The sequence below is a fragment of the Trachypithecus francoisi genome, unplaced genomic scaffold, assembly GCF_009764315.1.
Source record: "Trachypithecus francoisi isolate TF-2019V2 unplaced genomic scaffold, Tfra_2.0 Lachesis_group2, whole genome shotgun sequence".
Taxonomy (NCBI): Eukaryota; Metazoa; Chordata; class Mammalia; order Primates; family Cercopithecidae; genus Trachypithecus; species Trachypithecus francoisi.
In genome coordinates, this window is record NW_022681465.1 from 101,943,108 (window position 1) to 101,959,645 (window position 16,538).

Here is a 16,538-nt window from a genome sequence, read left to right on the forward strand (position 1 = left end):
TCTGCTCATGATATTTCTCTACTTGAACTATTTCAAAGAGCAGGGCTGGAGGCCTACTCTATCTCAGAAAAGATAGTTAAGAGAGATTTGTCCACGTTAAATCGCCAAAGACACATCCTGGCCATTGCTTCTTTTTCATTAGATGACCTGCCTCCCTTTTCTATATCCGGGGTGAGAAGTAGTAATTAAATTCCAGTATGATTTTAATTGCTTGGGTGCATCAAAGATGGGCTTTTTTCCCCTAATGGAGTCATTACAAAGTAGTAAGAATATACAAATTCTCCTAACAGGGTATAATATGAAGACTGTGGAACATCTCATGCTTTTGCTTCATGTTGAGTTTTAACTTACATAAGTTTTCTTTGGGAAGAAGATAGCCTAGACTTTACTATACCATGCTAGCTAAAGACAGTTTATAAAGTCATTCTGTTCAAGATGGAAAAAGCATGTGGTATGTAAGTGACAAAGATGCCCCTGGCTTGTTTCACAGGATTGTCCAAGAGTTCTTTCCCTAACCCCTTGATTAAATGTGCCCTCTTTATAAGAAAATGACAGCACCAACTTAAGTTCAGCAAGTTTTAAACTTCGAGGTTATTTTTCAAATGGAAGTAGCACAAAAGGAAAGTTATTACTTGTGTCTGGGTGGAACAAAATTAGAGAGAAAGTATTGCATTGGCAATATCCACACCCTTCAGAAAGAATAGGCTGAAATCTTATTTGGGATTATTTTTCTTCTGAAACTTAGTTTAAAGATCACTGGAGATGGTTTTTGCGGTGAGTGCCAATATGTCTCTGTAAGGTTTTAACAGTAAAATGTGCTGCCACTGAAGTTTTGTTGTGCAGAATCAAAAGGTATGTGTGGAAGGCAGAGCTGAGGGAGGTGTTAGATACATTTTCAAGTTGGGTTTACCCCACAGCAAAATATTTTGATGCTGTTAATATGTATGCTATTCATTAGAAGAGATATCACTTCTTGAATTGCTTCCCAGTGTGTATCTGAGTACCAATTAAATACTTGATAGTTGAAGTAACCAGGCACATATTGTGTATTAACTATCTTAATGACCCACGTAATCTGCTAAGCAATAAATTTGTGGGAGAAAAGAATTGGTAGATGGTTTGGATTGAGTAGTCATAGACATTTACACTAGATTTAAATGACAGAAGTAGTGAACCATTTGGAAATACAGGAAGAACTTTCAAGGTGGGGAAAGTGCAAAGACATCAAAGTAGAAATGAGATTGGCCTGCTAGAGGACCAGAAAGAAGGCTATGTGAGGCTGGAGTGGAGAAGTCTGGGGCAAAGTGGTAGAACATGAGGTGGAGAGGGATGCAGATCATATAACGCTTTGCAAGTCAGGATGAGGAATTTAGATTCAGTGCTTAGTAAGATTAGAAGTCATTAGTGTATTTTAAGGGGGAAAATACTGTGGCTGGTGGTGAACTATGGAGTAGAGGAAGGTAAGAGAAGATAGGTTAAGAATTAAGTGGTAGACATTACGTTGGCTGGGGCAGCTGTCTAGGACTGGGTTGTAGTAATTGGGATGGAGAAGATGGATGAATTTAGGAACAGTTGAAGGAAAGATGATGTGGTGAAGGAAGCCAGGTGAGCAAGCAGACGGGATTGGTCTCTAGGTCCAAGTGGGAAACCATTGCTTTTCCTACAGGAACTTTCATGTGCATTCAGGCTGTAAGGACCTCCACTTCTAAAAAAGTCATAGTGTTCTCACAAGTTGTTGGGGAGCTGGTTCACTGTTGACTTCTGATCTCTGGAGACATTTTCATAATCAGGGAGCTGCCTTTCTTTTCACTCTTTCACTCTCTTTCTAGACAGCCTTCTTGGATACCAGGAGTTGGTGATGGATGGGTGGGTTGTTGGTTCTGGGGATGGTTAAATTTGCCTGGGCAGCCTCAGAGTTCAAAAACGAGGGAGAGGGAAGCTTAGCTAAGAACCAGGAGTTTGATATACTTAATCTCTCATTTCATCCTACTGATGACTTTGTGAAGTATATCTTTTTAATCCTAGATCTACAAAAGAGAAAGCTGAGTCTTGGGGAGGTCCTTCATTTTGCTCAAAGTCATACAACTTGTACGTGGTGTAGCCAGGACGGGAACCAGAGCCTGGCTCTCCGCACTTCCCACACCACTGCTGAATCCGGGTTTGTCTGTTTTCCTTCTCTTCTTTTAACTATCGTCACACAGATTCCATCATAGAACCCATCATGGGGAGGGCCACTATTTCTCTTTCTTTTGTATACTATGTTTTCTTACCCTACCCCACAGAGTAAGGTGCTCAGCAAACGTGGCTGTCTGGAGGCAACACCTGCTTCTCACCGCCACACTTGGGGTTAGGATGCCAGGCAAGGCAGGGCTGGCGAGGTGGATGGTGCGGCTGCTACCACTGCTAGGTGATGGGAAGCGACTCTCCTGCCCGTGCGTTGCCCCGAAGGCATTTTCCATTTCCTAGGGCCCTCCCGCTTCCCATCCCTCACCTCTAGCCCCTCGGCTTCAGCTCAGGCCCCTCGGGGAGCATCCCTTGCCGAGGGGCTGACAGCATTTGGGGGCGCAGGGTCCTGTTCTCTGCGCTCTAGCCCATCTGTGTGCAGAGCCGCGTTCCCAGGCGCCTGGAGCCCAGCGGCCATTGACGTCAAGCGCCGGCAGAGCGCTGCCTACAGAAGGTTGACCTGGGCCCTCCTCCACACCCCCTTCCTTCTTCGCCTCCTCCCTCTTTCCTGCACGGGGGCTCGGGCTCACTATAAAAGGTGGGAGCGCGGGGCGCCCCAGCAACGAAGAGTTTCAGCACCATGGAGAGCTCCCGCGTGCGGCTGCTGCCCCTCCTGGGCGCCGCCCTGCTGCTGATGCTACCTCTGTTGGGTACCCGTGCCCAGGAGGACGCCGAGCTCCAGCCCCGAGCCCTGGACATCTACTCTGCCGTGGAGGATGCCTCCCACGAAAAGGAGCTGGTCGGTATTTCCCTCGCTCCCAATCCCCTTGAGCTGTCGCGCTGTCCCTTCCTTTGCAAGCCTCCCTCCTCCCCCCACCCCCACTCTTATTCCCAGAGTCAGGGCGCGGGGAGCTGAACGCAACGCCCAGGCACCCACTGCCATCCTAAGAGCGTCTCGAGCCCACGGGCTCCTGGCGGTCTGTTGAGCGAATCCCTCATTCCGGCCCCTCCGAGCAACGGGAGCCTCAGCGGCTCAGAGACCCGCAGTCAGTACCCGGGACAGCGCCCGCTAAGTTTCTACCCCTGGACCATTCCCTGTGTCCGCGGAGTCCCACTGCAGAGACAGTGTGGGTCCGGGGCTCCTTATAACTAGGGCTGAAAGTGCACACCTGGGCTGGGCTCGCAGCCAAGGCGGCAACTTCAGGCTCCGGGGCGTTATGTTGCAGATCGAAGCGCTACAGGAAGTCTTGAAGAAGCTCAAGAGTAAACGTATTCCCATCTATGAGAAGAAGTATGGCCAAGTCCCCATGGTAAGGTTTGTGGTCACTCCCTTCCCGTGTTTTTCCAGGAGAAATTACACCGACTCGAAACGTACACACAATCTTCTCCCTAGGATGTGGCTAAATAACTTAGGTAATGGACTTGCAGGATTCTGTGGGCTTCTTCTTCCTTGCCGGGTGAGGAAATGGGAAAGCAGGAACAGGGGTTACAAGAAAGTGTAAGTCTATTGTTTGTTGCTCAGGAAAAAGGTCTGATTTTTTCCCCTCTGAATGGGCAAGAAAAGGAGCCAGGAAATGTGATGCTCCCCTTCCCCCACCCCCCACCCCTCACCACCTAAAAGTGGAAGAAACTAGGATAAAACTAATTATGTAAGTTTCTTTAAAAAATGTACTCTCACTGAAGTTATAAGCACAAGGCTCCCTGTTTCAGACCTGACTGTACGTAGACTTCCTGTGATGGTGATGGGGTCCAATTGCCCCTTTCAAGAAACAGAGATTGCGTTGACTGTGAGACTTGTCTGTTGGGAGCCTGGGTTTTTTCACACTCAATGACCACATATTTTGTTGTTTGCAGTGTGACGCCGGTGAGCAGTGTGCAGTAAGGAAAGGGGCAAGGATCGGGAAACTGTGTGACTGTCCCCGAGGAACTTCCTGCAATTCCTTCCTACTGAAGTGCTTATGAAGGGGCGTCCATTCTCCTCCATACATCCCCATCCCTCTGCTTTCCCCAGAGGACCATACCTTCATCCCTGGAGTTTGGCTTTAGCAACAGACAAAGTTTTTATTTTCCTCTGAAGGGAAAGGGCTCTTTTCCTGCTGTTTCAAAAATAAAAGAGCACATTAGATGTTACTGTGTGAAGGATAATGCCTTGTGTGGTGTTGATACGTGTGTGAAGTATTCTTATTTTATTTGTCTTACAAACTCTTGTGTACCTTTGTGTAAAGAAGGGAAGCTTTGCTTTGAAAATTGTATTTTTGTATGTGGCATGGCAGAATGAAAATTAGAGCTAGCTAATCTTGGTAGATGTCATTGCAACCTGGAAAATAAATCACCCTAAGTGATACAAATTGAAGCATGTACAAATTATACATAATAAAGTGTTTTTAATAATTGCCCATAGTGCATTGTTTTTTCCATGTAAGTAATTTAAGTGGAAATGGTGAGATTAATCATGCTGTTGTTTTCAAAGAGAAATATTTTAAAATAGCAGCCTATTGGGAGAGTGGCACCTTAGCTCCAAGGAGTTTTGACTGTTAATTAGGAGTTTGCCAAGCCAGTTTTAGTATACTCTATTTTTCTTTGATTGCAGTGATGTGGTGTGTGTGTGTGTGTGTGTGTGTGTGTGTGTGAGAAAGAGAGAGAGGGAGAGAGAGAGAGAGAGAGACAAATGAGATGGAGATAGTTGGAATTGAGGTGATATGATTTTGCTTATTAAAACCTTTAGCCAGACCCTTTAAACAGTGAGACCATAAAATATAAACTGTTTCATGTTTTAGTCACATTAAAAGCAATTTGAAAAATTAGAACTTTTGTTTTGACAATTCCCTTATTAGAAAATATACATTGATTTAAAGATATGGGCTGTTTAGGGTTGTTATTTGCCTAAAGGCTCTAAGGTTATGAGACCCATTCCTTCCCACAAGTAAATTCACACTCTTGGAAAATTCTCTATTCCAGGAGAAACAGTCATTTCAGAAAATAGTTTTAAGGGGAACAAATAAAAATTGGGGGAGGTGAGAATTCAACTCAAGAAATTAAAACATATTAAGTGTAAAGTTAAGTAGCCTTCAAATGTTTCTGAGTGCTTATTTGAGGTCACATTTCCAAGGGTTTAAACCAGACTAAGTAACATCTAAGTAGCAGTATCATGAGAGAAACAAATGTTAACAGCTTCCTAATCCAAACTCAAGAGGCACTTGCATAATAGCAGATTTTTACAATAAAGCCCCTCCACTGATTCATAGGGAATTTTCTGATAGAAAATATTCTTATACACAGTTACCATTTGCAGTGTGATTATTACTATTAGCATGGCTAATCTTGCAGGATAGATATTATTACTATTTTTCAGAGTAGAAAACAGAAGGCAAGATCATTATGCAATTTGCTTACATCATACAATCCTAAATAATAATTTTAGCTTTAATGCCTTTGACTCCAAACATTTGTCCTTTTTCTCCATGTCACTTCAGGCAATCAACAGACTAGGCTTTGAATTCCCCAGAAAACGTATCTTTCTTTAATAAAAATTGCTCACTGGGGGCCAAGGTGTATTTTTTGGAACTGCACTTCCACTTGAATTCCCTTACACAAGGCTATATGTGATTAGAATGTGATGTTTTTCTTTGTTTGTTTGCTTGTTTGTTTTGGTTTTTTTGAGACAGGGTTTCACTCTGTCACCCAGGCTGAAATGCAGTGGCATGATTATGGCTCACTGCAGCTTCGATCTCCCAGGCTCAAGTGATCCTCCCACCTCAGCCTTCTAAGTAGCTGGGACCACAAGCATGCACCACCATGCGTAGCTAACGTTTGTATTTTTAGTAGAGATGGAGCTTTACCTTGTTGTCCAGGCTGGTCTCAAACTCCTGGGTTCAAGCGATCGGCCTGCCTTGGCCTCCCAAAGTGCTGGGATTACAGGTGCGACCCATGCCGCCCAGGCAGAATGTGGTACGTTTTAACCTTTAATAAGTGCAAATAGTTATTTAATAGTTTCACAGTCTGCCACTTTTCCAGAAATCATTTCAGTTAGAAAATTCTTGAGTCCCTTAACTATTCCTATCTGTATCATTCCTAAATAAATCAGATCAGGAAATTGCTTTGGTGAACAGGCAGGACCATCAGGGATAACATACAGAACTGCCTTCTCTCCTTATTATTATTACTTTTTTAGAGACAAGGTCTCACTCTGTTGCCTAGTCTGGAGTGAAATGGTGTCATCCTAGCTCACTGCAAACTCAAATTCCTGGGCTTAAGGAATCCTCCCACCTCAGCTTCCCAAATAACTAGGACTATAGGTGCACACCAACACAACTGGCTGATTTTTAAAAATTATATTTTGTAGAGATGGGATCTTGCTTTATTGCCCAGGCTAGGTCTTGACCTTCTGGGCTCAGATGATCCTCCTGCCTCTGCCTTCCAAAACACTGAGATTACAGGTGTGAGCCACCACACCTGGCCAGAACTGCTTTCCCTTTTAGTCTGGTGTGTTTCCCCAAAAGCAAGAGATGCTGGAGGAATTTGGAGTTCAAAGAAAGGAATACGAACTTGACTCTAAACCTTTTTAGCTTGTTCCCCTCACCCCTACCTCTACTCTGTCATCCCTCCTTTCTTGTTTGATAAGACTAAGGGATACGGACAAGTGGCTATGGGAAATTGGGAATGGGGAATCTGGGCTCTGTATGAAGAGGCTTTTTTTTTTTTTTCAAAAATTTTGTCTGGGGGCCCAGATTTTTCAGTTAGTAGTGCTAACATGTTCTGCACTAATGATAGCAGCACTTTATCTTCAATGGCTTGTTAAAAGTAACTTTGCCTTTCCATTTTATCAATATTGGAATGATCAATCTTGGTGAGTGTTGGGGTAGAAGACCAGAGCTGGAGTCCAAGGTTCTGCCCTGTCATACAGCCATAGCTGCTGATCCCACGGGGTGAGTGGCTCATACATCCCATAACCCAAGGGCCAGGTTCCTTTCTCAGAGGTTAACATCTAATCCCCCTACATCCTGGGCATTGCTCAGCATGCAAGAGGCAGTGGAAAACCACACACCTGCTCCTGCTCTTGTCCCCATCATGAGTCCCCTCGTCCCCTTAAATGATGTTGTAGACAGGCTATATGTGCTGCCTGGTCATTCACCTTGTCTGCTTGATAGTGGTACATTTTACCGATAGATTTTATAACGATGTTTTTCCATGCATGGGATAAACTCCACTTAGTTATGAAAAATTTTATAACACATTATTGGCTTCTATTTGTTGGCATATATTCTAGAACTTTTAAATCTATGCTCCTAAGAAAAATTGATTTGTAATTTTCTTTTCTTATACTGTCATTGCTTAGTTTCAGTGTTAGACTGTAACAGCTTCATAAAATGAATTAGGAAGTTTGTTTTCCCCTTCTCTTTCCTTGTCTTTTTTTTTTTTTTTTTTTTTTTTTTTGAGACGGAGTCTCACTCTGTCGCCCAGGCTGGAGTGCAGTGGCCGGATCTCAGCTCACTGCAAGCTCCGCCTCCCGGGTTTACGCCATTCTCCTGCCTCAGCCTCCGGGTAGCTGGGACTACAGGCGCCCGCCACCGCGCCCGGCTAGTTTTTTGTATTTTTTTAGTAGAGACGGGGTTTCACCATGTTAGCCAGGATGGTCTCGATCTCCTGACCTCGTGATCCACCCGTCTCGGCCTCCCAAAGTGCTGGGATTACAGGCTTGAGCCACCGCGCCCGGCCTTTCCTTGTCTTTTGAAATAGTTTGTAAAGAGAGATTGTCTGCGACTGTTTGGTTAAATTCTTTTGTGGGCGGAAGACTTTGATTACTGAGTCAATTTCTTTAACGATTTTTTAAATGATCTTAGAACTATGACTGGGGATAGATGAGACATGAGAGATTTGCACACTTCAACTGGACTTAATTTAAATCTAGTTAGGAAGGATGTTAAAAAAGATCTAAGAATAGAATAAGGAAGAACTAAGTTTTTGCATTTATAAATTGAAGGATAACTTTAAAACCCAAGGTAGCACTTGATTAATCTTTGCTGTGCATAAAAACTACTATCAGAGATATAAAACCAACCAACCAAACCACTCACATAGATAACTATTGGTTTATTCTGTTTTCCTGAGTCCATCTTAAAGGTTCTATATTTTTCTGGAAAATTGTCTTTTTCATTTAAGTGATGAAAATCATTGGCATTGGATTCAAATCTATTCTGTAAGTATAATTTCATCCCACTTTCATTTCTAGCATTGCTTAAATACTCTTTCTCTTTTTTGGGGGAGGGGATTTGTGTATTTATTGGTCTTTGTGTTATTAATCCTCTATAGTTGCTTTGTTTTCTAGCTTACTGATTTCTCGTATTTTCTTTGTTTCTTTCTATTTTCTTAGGCTTTACTTTCTAGTTCCTTGAAAATTAATTTATTCCCAATAGTTTGGAGTTTTACTACATATTTTTAAAGTTGTAAATTTGCTTTGAAGTAGCAATTCTTTAGTGTAGTGGTGTTATTATGACTTACTACAACCTCAAACTCCTGGACTCAAGTGATTCTCCTGCCTTGGCCTCCAGATTAGCTAGAACTACAGGTGCACATCACCATACCTGGCTAATTTTGAATTTTTTTGGGTAGAGATTGGGTCTCGCTATGTTGCCCAGGCTAGTTTTGAACTCCTGGCCTCAAGCAATCCTCCTGCCTTGGCCTCCCAAAGTGCTGGGACTAGTGGTGGGAGACACTGCACCTGACCCTGAAGTATCACTTCTGATGTGTGTTAGGATAAGTGATACTAGCCATTGTAACCAATTGCTCCAATACTACACCCAAGTCAGATTCTGACACTGGGTTGTGGGGTTCCTCATGTGAATCTCCTCCAACAACGACTGAGGGAGTCTAGATTTCTCATTTTGGGATGCATATATATATAATTTATTTTATTTTATTTTATTTTTTTGAGACAGAGTCTCATTCTGTTGCCCAGGCTGGAGTGCAGTGGCGCAACCTTGGCTCACTGAAACCTCTGCCTCCTGGGTTCAAGCGATTCCCTGGCCTCAGCCTCCTGAATAGCTGAGACTACAGGCACATGCCACCATGCCCGGCTAATTTTTTTGTATTTTAGTAGATACAGGGTTTCATCATGTTAGCCAGGATGGTCTCGATCTCCTGACCTCTTGATCCGCCCACTTTGGCCTTCCAAAGTGCTGGGATTACAGGTATGAGCCACCATACCTGGCCTCATGGCATCTTTATTTGGATGTGTAGTAGGAGTCTTTGAATTGAGACTTCCTTCTGCTTTCTAGCCTCTTTTAAAATAATCTGATATTTCATGTCCAGATTTTTAATATTTAAATTTTTATATACTTCACTTTAGGAGTGATTTGTTAACATTTGCCTTAAGCTTTGCAACCACAGAGCAACAATTTTCTTTACCAAATTCTAAGTTTTATTGTTCATCATTCATTCTTTTATAAAATCATCTCAATTCTTGAGTTCTTTATTTCAATTAATTGGAGTCTTTCTTCAAGTAACTTTTTGAGGATGGGTACTTGGGTACTATGTTTCTGAATCTTCGCATTCTTGAGTTTGGGTTTACTTTGCTCTTGCAAGGAACTTTTTTTTCTTTTTTTTATAACAGAGGTATCGAAACTTCTTCCCATGCGATTAATCCATTGTTTCCTGGTATTGGGATAAGGGAAATCTTTCACTGTAGTTGCCTTTTTCCCAGGTATCTTGTCTCTTTCAGTCTCTGAGTAGGTGTTTTTTCCTATATTTGAGCTTCATGTATGTCACTCAGGGCATCTTGATATAGGTCTGTCTCTATCTTGTCTGAGTCTTGTTGAGCTCTTTCGATGGAAACATTCAAGATTTGCTTTGGGTGAGTGAAAGGTATTTCTCTCATTTCTTTGCTTACTGTTTCTCTGTTGTGTGCTCAGTTTCTTTCTGGGATTCCTTTTACATAAGTATAGGTTCTGTCATATCCATGTTTATGTGAATTGCACCTTCTTTTCTCCTTTTCATCTTGGTGTTTGTCCTCTGAGTCCTGGGGGAAAAAATCTTGAGACTGTTCTCTAATGAATAGATTTGGTTTTATTCTGTAAATAATCTACCGTCTACTGGATAAGTCTCTACAATCATTTTCCCAGACTCCCTTTTCTCATAGTTCTGGTGTAAAAAGCAAATACTCCTGCAAGGCACAGACCATTCACTCGGACTTCCCAGGGGGTGGGTTTTCCCCAGCCTCTTTTTCGGTGACTGCAGAGAAGTTGAGCTATCAGGGCTTTGTAGGGAGACATTGGGACCAGATTTATCACATTTTGTTAACACCTGTCCCTGGCTGGAGATCTCAAAGGCTAGCATATGCCCTCAAAGGGAGAAAGGGTACGATGAGCGCTGAGATGGGACGTAGGAATGGTACGTCTTGTTCTCTAAATCACGTTATGATTATAAGAGCAGTGGATTTTTTTATGTAAGCAGTAATAAAATCCTGTGTTCTGAGTTGGGGAAGGGTTGAAGGAGAGAAGACATCTGGAGAAGGAATTTGGGGAAAAACATAAATACCGAATGAACATTTATTAAGTGATTTGCTGTGTAATGTGTATTGGAAACCTCTTTTCTTGTTCTCCAATCAGTTTTTCAGTTCTTTGTTACTTCAAGTAACAGTTAATGTGGTTTTATTAAAAAAAAATGCTAGGCCAGATGCCGTGGCTTACGCCTGTAATCCCAGCACTTTGGGAGGCCAAGATGGGCAGATTGTTTGAATCTAGGAGTTTGAGACCAGCCCGTGTAACATGGTGAAACCTCATCTCTACAAAAAATACAAAATGAGTGAGGGGTGGTGTCACATGCCTGTAGTCCAGCTACTCAGGAGGCTGAATGAGGGGACCACCTGAGCCTGAGGAGCTGGAGACTGCAGTGAGTTGTGGTTGTGCCACTGCATTCTAGCCTGGGTGACAGAGTTGTACTCTGTATCACACACAAAAAAAGTAAAAAGTGGCTTATCAAATTTATTTCCTTTGACCAATATCCAGTATAGCAAGATAGATATATTCATTCATTCATTCATTCACCCCTTTATTTGTTATTCAACAGACATTTTAAAGCATCTTTTCTGCATCAGGCACTGTGGTAGGCTCCAGAGATGCAGCAGAGAAGAAAACAATAAAGACTGCCACCTTCAAGGAGCTTATGATGTTACACAATGAGAAGGCTGTGTTTAGGAGGGACCCGTACAGGTGAACCTATGGAGGGAGAAAGATTCCTACTGTGGCATTGAATTCCTCTTCGCTGGGAATTTGTCCTGGTCCTCTCTTCTCTTGCTTGTTCCCACACAATACTCCTCACTTTCCTTTTCCTAGGTTGTCTGGATCCCTTCGGTTTGTGTATCTCAGCTCCTGATACTGGTTTCCATCCCTTTGGTTCTGATAACCCATTTTGGATACACCCTCCAGGTACTCTTCAGCACTGATCTAGTGCAGTTCTCAATTTTGGCCCTTGGTTTCCAATTTCTGTGGTTGCTGTAAGAGACCACCCCCTACCCTTAACTTTCCAACAGGTCCCTGGAACCAGTCCTAATTCCCACATAGCCATTCTGTAGGGAGAATCTGATAGTATCCACCATCTACAAGAGGGACCCGCCCCCAGTTTTAATTCACGAACACTTCTGCATGAAAACCCCGTCTATTTGGGTGAGAACAGCCAAACCTATGTGTGCAGACTCCAGAAGGCAGAGCTACATACACATGGCCTTGCTTCTCTGCCCACCGTCCCTGTTTCCCCAGAGCACTTCTACGCTGTCACCAAGGACAACTGCACCAAGGGCTGTCTGCTCTCTGGATAATTGAAACCATTAGTAATTTACCCAACTCTGGCTGCTGCCTTTCATTAATTATCACTATGCTAACGATGTCCCTCAGGAAAAGGAAAAAATAATAATTCTACCTCCAATGTAGGCTGTGTAGAGACAGACCATCTTTCATAAATAAATCAGGCGTGGATGTTTTGCCTTGAATTCCTTTGAACTCTTCCCTCACAGAGACAGAGGAGGTGGAAGTGGGCGTAATAGGATCAAATAAAGCAGGTGTTTAGCCTGTCTGTTCTTTCAGCTAGGAGGCGGGGTCACCTTTACTGATATGCCTTTCTCAGTAAAGGAAAGACTTTCTTAAAATGTAGCAAAAGGAACTGGATACAGTCCTCTAAAACAAAATCGTAAAGTCATGGATGGGTAAAACCACTGATACCCTGTTTAAATCACTACATTTGCAATTTAAGAAGACATTTCCCCCCATTTAATCTCACCTTGTACAGTCAAGGAGGACTAAATGAGTTAACATATATGAACAGTACCTGAGCACTATAAGAACTCAATAAGGGTTAGCTATTCCAAAGAATAAAGCTAAGTTCTGCAGCATTTCCTGGGCTCTCTGAGTTTGTGAGTGACGTCTATAGGGTTTGTTCCATGACGTCTCTTGTAGACATGGTGGGACATAATGATGGGGTTTCCCTATTCAATCTGAGCAACAGTTTGGTCACTCCCGTTCTCTTAGTAAGAAGGAGCAGATAGACACAGAGTAGACTTTCAAGTGGGATGTCTAGATCAAGACAGACTTAGGGAGCTTGAAGCTAAATGCTCTAAAAGTTTTAGCCGCCCTTTGGCTGTAGTGGGTAGTTAGTTAAGTCCTTAACTTGTTCTGGAATTCTGAAAATTTTATTGAGTAGTGAGAGGAGACCATGCATTCATCCAATAACTCTTTGAATAACAAGCATGTTACTCAATTCATGGTGAAAATTTTTCTTTTTTAGTTTTTTATTCCTGACTTTATTGCTGTTTTCACAAAAATTGAATAAAAGAGAAAATAAGGAGAAAATCATCACTCCTGTTCATTTTTCAAGACTTTGGGGGCTCTTTTCCTTCCTGAATCTTCCTTATGAGGCTGAATCTTGCTATTCTCTGTGAGTGTTCTTTTTTTTGCCCTTTTAAAAAATTATAGGCCAGGTGTAGTGGCTCACACCTGTAATCCCAGCCGTTTGGGAGACTGAGCCCAGGAGTTCGAGATCAGCCTGGGCAACATGGCAAAACCCTGTCTCTACAAAAAATACACAAAATTAGCTGACTGTGGTGGCATGCACCTGTAGTTCCAGCTACTTGGGAGGCTGAGGTGGGAGGATCACCTGAAATTGGGAGGTGGAGGCTGCAGTGAGCTGAGATTGTGCCACTGTACTGCAGCCTGAGTGACAGAGTGAGACTCTGTCTCAAAAAAATTATAGCAAAATATACAAAACATAATGTTTATCATTTTAATCATTCATAGTTGTACAATTCATTGGTATTAAACACATTCACAATGTTATGTAACCAACACCATTATCTATACTCAAAACTTTTTCATCACCCCCAACAAAACTCTGTACCCATTAAACAATAACCCTCTCCCTAGCTCCTGGTAACCTCTATTTTACTTTATGTTTCTATAAATATGCCTATTCTAGGTAACTCATATAAGTGGAATCATACAATATTTGTTCTCCTGCGTTTGGCTTAGTTACCTAAACGTGTTTTAAAGGTCCATCCATTTTGTAGTATGTATTAAACTGTCATTTGTTTTTATGGAAGAATAATATTCCCTTGTATGTATACACCACGTTTTGGTTATCCACTCATCTGTTTATAGGCACTGGGTTGTTTCCACCTCTTGGCTGTTGTGAATATGCTGAGAAGAATATTGTAATACAAATATCTGTTGGAATCCCCCTGCGTGTGTTCTTGCTAGAGCTGACCCCTTTAGAATGCTTCCCTTCCTCAATGCTATGAGATGGGTTGGGAGCCTTTTGTCCCCTGGGAGCCTTCCTCTTCCTCATGGCCCTTGGAAGACTTTAGGGGAGGTAACTTTAGGCTGATACTGAAGACCTTAGGGAGAAAGATTCCCCTTTTCTTTATTACATTTCCCCACAGGCTTATCTTTCCTTTTCTCTTTTCACCACTGGTGAAATCACAAAGAACTAAGAGAGAGTATGAGCCTAGAGGCAGTGGAATTAGGAGGTCACTCAAATCGTTTTTGATTAGGTTACTCAAGTCAAACTAGACCAGCCAAAGCATGACCTTCTGAAATACAATTCAGTTTACCAATCCAGGTTTCTGCAGAGAAGGTTGAAGGCAAGGCGATACTTGGTGATACTGCTCTGACTTTATCATCTCTGTCCATTTCTCTAATAGGATCCTGGTTGGGGCTCTAAGGCCTGCTTAAACCTTAGCAGATGGGTGCTAGAGAGTTTAGGGATCTCATTCACTTTTTTCTATTTCTTTCTTTCTTAATCACTTGACTTACATCTGGTATATTCAGCAGAGTGACCTGGGCATATCCTCAGGGAAAGCTCTACACAAAGAGCGGGGCTCCTGCATTGGAAGAGACCTTTCAGGGACACTTCAAACCATGCCTGCAGCTGGAAGCTGTTGGGCAGTGCGCACTACCGAGCTGGTCATATTTGAGTTTTGAGGGGAGAGGAAGCAGTTTCTGGGTGAGGGCAGGTTTCTTACTGATCTCAGTCTGTCAGTAAAGTTGTGTTTCCTTGTAGGTGAAGGCTTAGGTAGAGATCAGAGCTCTCTTGCCCTAGGTAGAATCTGGAATCTGGTTTTTATGAAGCCAGAGATCCATTCTGGGGCCACAGTAGGCTTATATCGAACTGTAACTGGCAGGGCAGTCTCGCTTTCTTTGGCAAAGCCACTGCAAATGGTAGAGGGTTCTGATGGCTGCCTCTAGTTAGTGGGATCCAGTGCTGCTGCTCATTTCTAGAACTGCAACAGGCTCCCCTCAAACTAGACTGGACTCCTTGGCTTGGTACCAGATGTTTGACGGATTATTTTTTTCTTTACCCTGTTTCTCAACCTGTTTTCAGCAATCTTCTTCCTGGTCTGTCACACTAGATAAAATATATATTTCTGCAAAAAAGAGATGCATCACAAAGGGAATACATATGTTCATAATGTCACAAAGAGATAATACATTGAAAAGACTGATAAGGCCAGATACAGTGGCTCACACCTGTAATCCCAGCATTTTGGAAGACCAAGGTGGGAGGATCACTGGAGGCCAGGGGTTTGAGACCAGCCTGGGCAACCTAGCAAGACCCCATCTGTAGAAAAAAGAAAAAATTAGCCAGGCATGATGGTGCACACCTGCAGTCCCAGCTGCTCAAGAGGCTGAGGTGGGAGGATCACTTGAGCCCAGGAATTTGAAGTTACAGTGAGCTATAATCATGCCACACACTTCAGCCTGGGCAACAGAGCAAGACCTTGTCTCAACAAACAAACAGAAAAACAAACAAAATTATTTTTTGTTTGTTTGAAATCAAAAAAGACAGCACAAAATTTGGACCCTGACAGTCTGGGTTTGAGTACTAGTTTCATTACTATTTAGATAGACAATCTTGGGCAAGTTATTTAACCCCTCCGAGCTTCTTTTTCCTCATATATAAAATGGGAGTATAAATAATAACATTTAGGATTGTTGGGAAAGTAAAATATTAATGCATGTTAAGTGCTTAAAACAGTGCCTATTTAAGTATTTGGTTTTATTTTTTAGTGATGGTTTACTACTCTTTCCCTCAATAACTTCCCAGGGATAAGGACAATGTCTATTTTGCTTACCCCTGGATCCCTAGAGATAAGCACAATGTCTGGAACAAAATATAAGTACAATAAATATTGTTGTATGAGAGGATACTTTTTAATGGTTTAAGGTTCTTTAAAGTCAGGAGAATAAAACAGTTGAGGAAGTGCAGGGTTTTGGAGTTAAGCACATGGCCAAGGCTATGTTGTGTTTCTGACTTCCTGAGAGACAGGCTTGTCACGTACCTACAGCTGCAGCAAGACCTTGTGTTCTGCTCTTTTTGGAGAAATAGAGAAACAGAAAAAGCACAGGAAATGGAATTGTGAGGGATGATTGTTATGAGGGGCTGTGTGCATGGCTCACAGGAGAATGCGAATTATGTTTCCAATCAATTCAGAAAAATCAAGGTTAAAGGGGAAATGAAAATGATACTGGAGATTTTAAATAAATGGGATGAGCATAAAGGAAAGAAGTGGCCTTCAGTAATGGAGGCATCACTAGTATATATTTTTTTTGACAGGGTCTCACCCAGTTGCCCAGGCTGGAGTACAGTAGCATGATCACAGTTCACTGCAGCCTCAACCTCCAAGGCTCAAGCGATCCTCCTATCTCAGCCTTCAAGTAGCTGGGACCACCAGTGTGCACCACCACACCCAGCTAATATTTTTAAATTGTGTTTGTAGAGATGCGGTCTCACTATATTGTCCAGGCTGGTCTCGAACTCCTGGGCTCAAGGGATCCTCCCATCTCGGCCTCCCCAGATGCTGGGATTACAGGTGTTAGCCACTGTGCCCTGCT

General features: G+C 42.6%; 1 protein-coding gene across 1 annotated transcript; it reads left to right on the top strand.

The window, feature by feature from the left end:
- The first annotated feature begins 2,290 nt into the window (after window positions 1–2,290).
- On the top strand, window positions 2,291–4,559 carry CARTPT (CART prepropeptide). Its single transcript, XM_033178604.1, has 3 exons — window positions 2,291–2,962; window positions 3,390–3,473; window positions 4,018–4,559. Exons 1-3 carry the CDS (start codon window positions 2,804–2,806, stop codon window positions 4,123–4,125), a joined length of 351 nt encoding a protein of 116 aa, XP_033034495.1. The 5' UTR covers window positions 2,291–2,803; the 3' UTR covers window positions 4,126–4,559.
- Window positions 4,560–16,538: the final 11,979 nt, after the last annotated feature.

Bases quoted from the DNA above. Each gene is read 5' to 3' on its own strand.
- CARTPT (XM_033178604.1), top strand. From the start codon at position 2,804: ATGGAGAGCTCCCGCGTGCGGCTGCTGCCCCTCCTGGGCGCCGCCCTG. The intron at 2,963-3,389 runs GTCGGTATTTCC...GTTATGTTGCAG, and splicing joins CCTCCCACGAAAAGGAGCTG to ATCGAAGCGCTACAGGAAGT. The intron at 3,474-4,017 runs GTAAGGTTTGTG...TGTTGTTTGCAG, and splicing joins AGTATGGCCAAGTCCCCATG to TGTGACGCCGGTGAGCAGTG.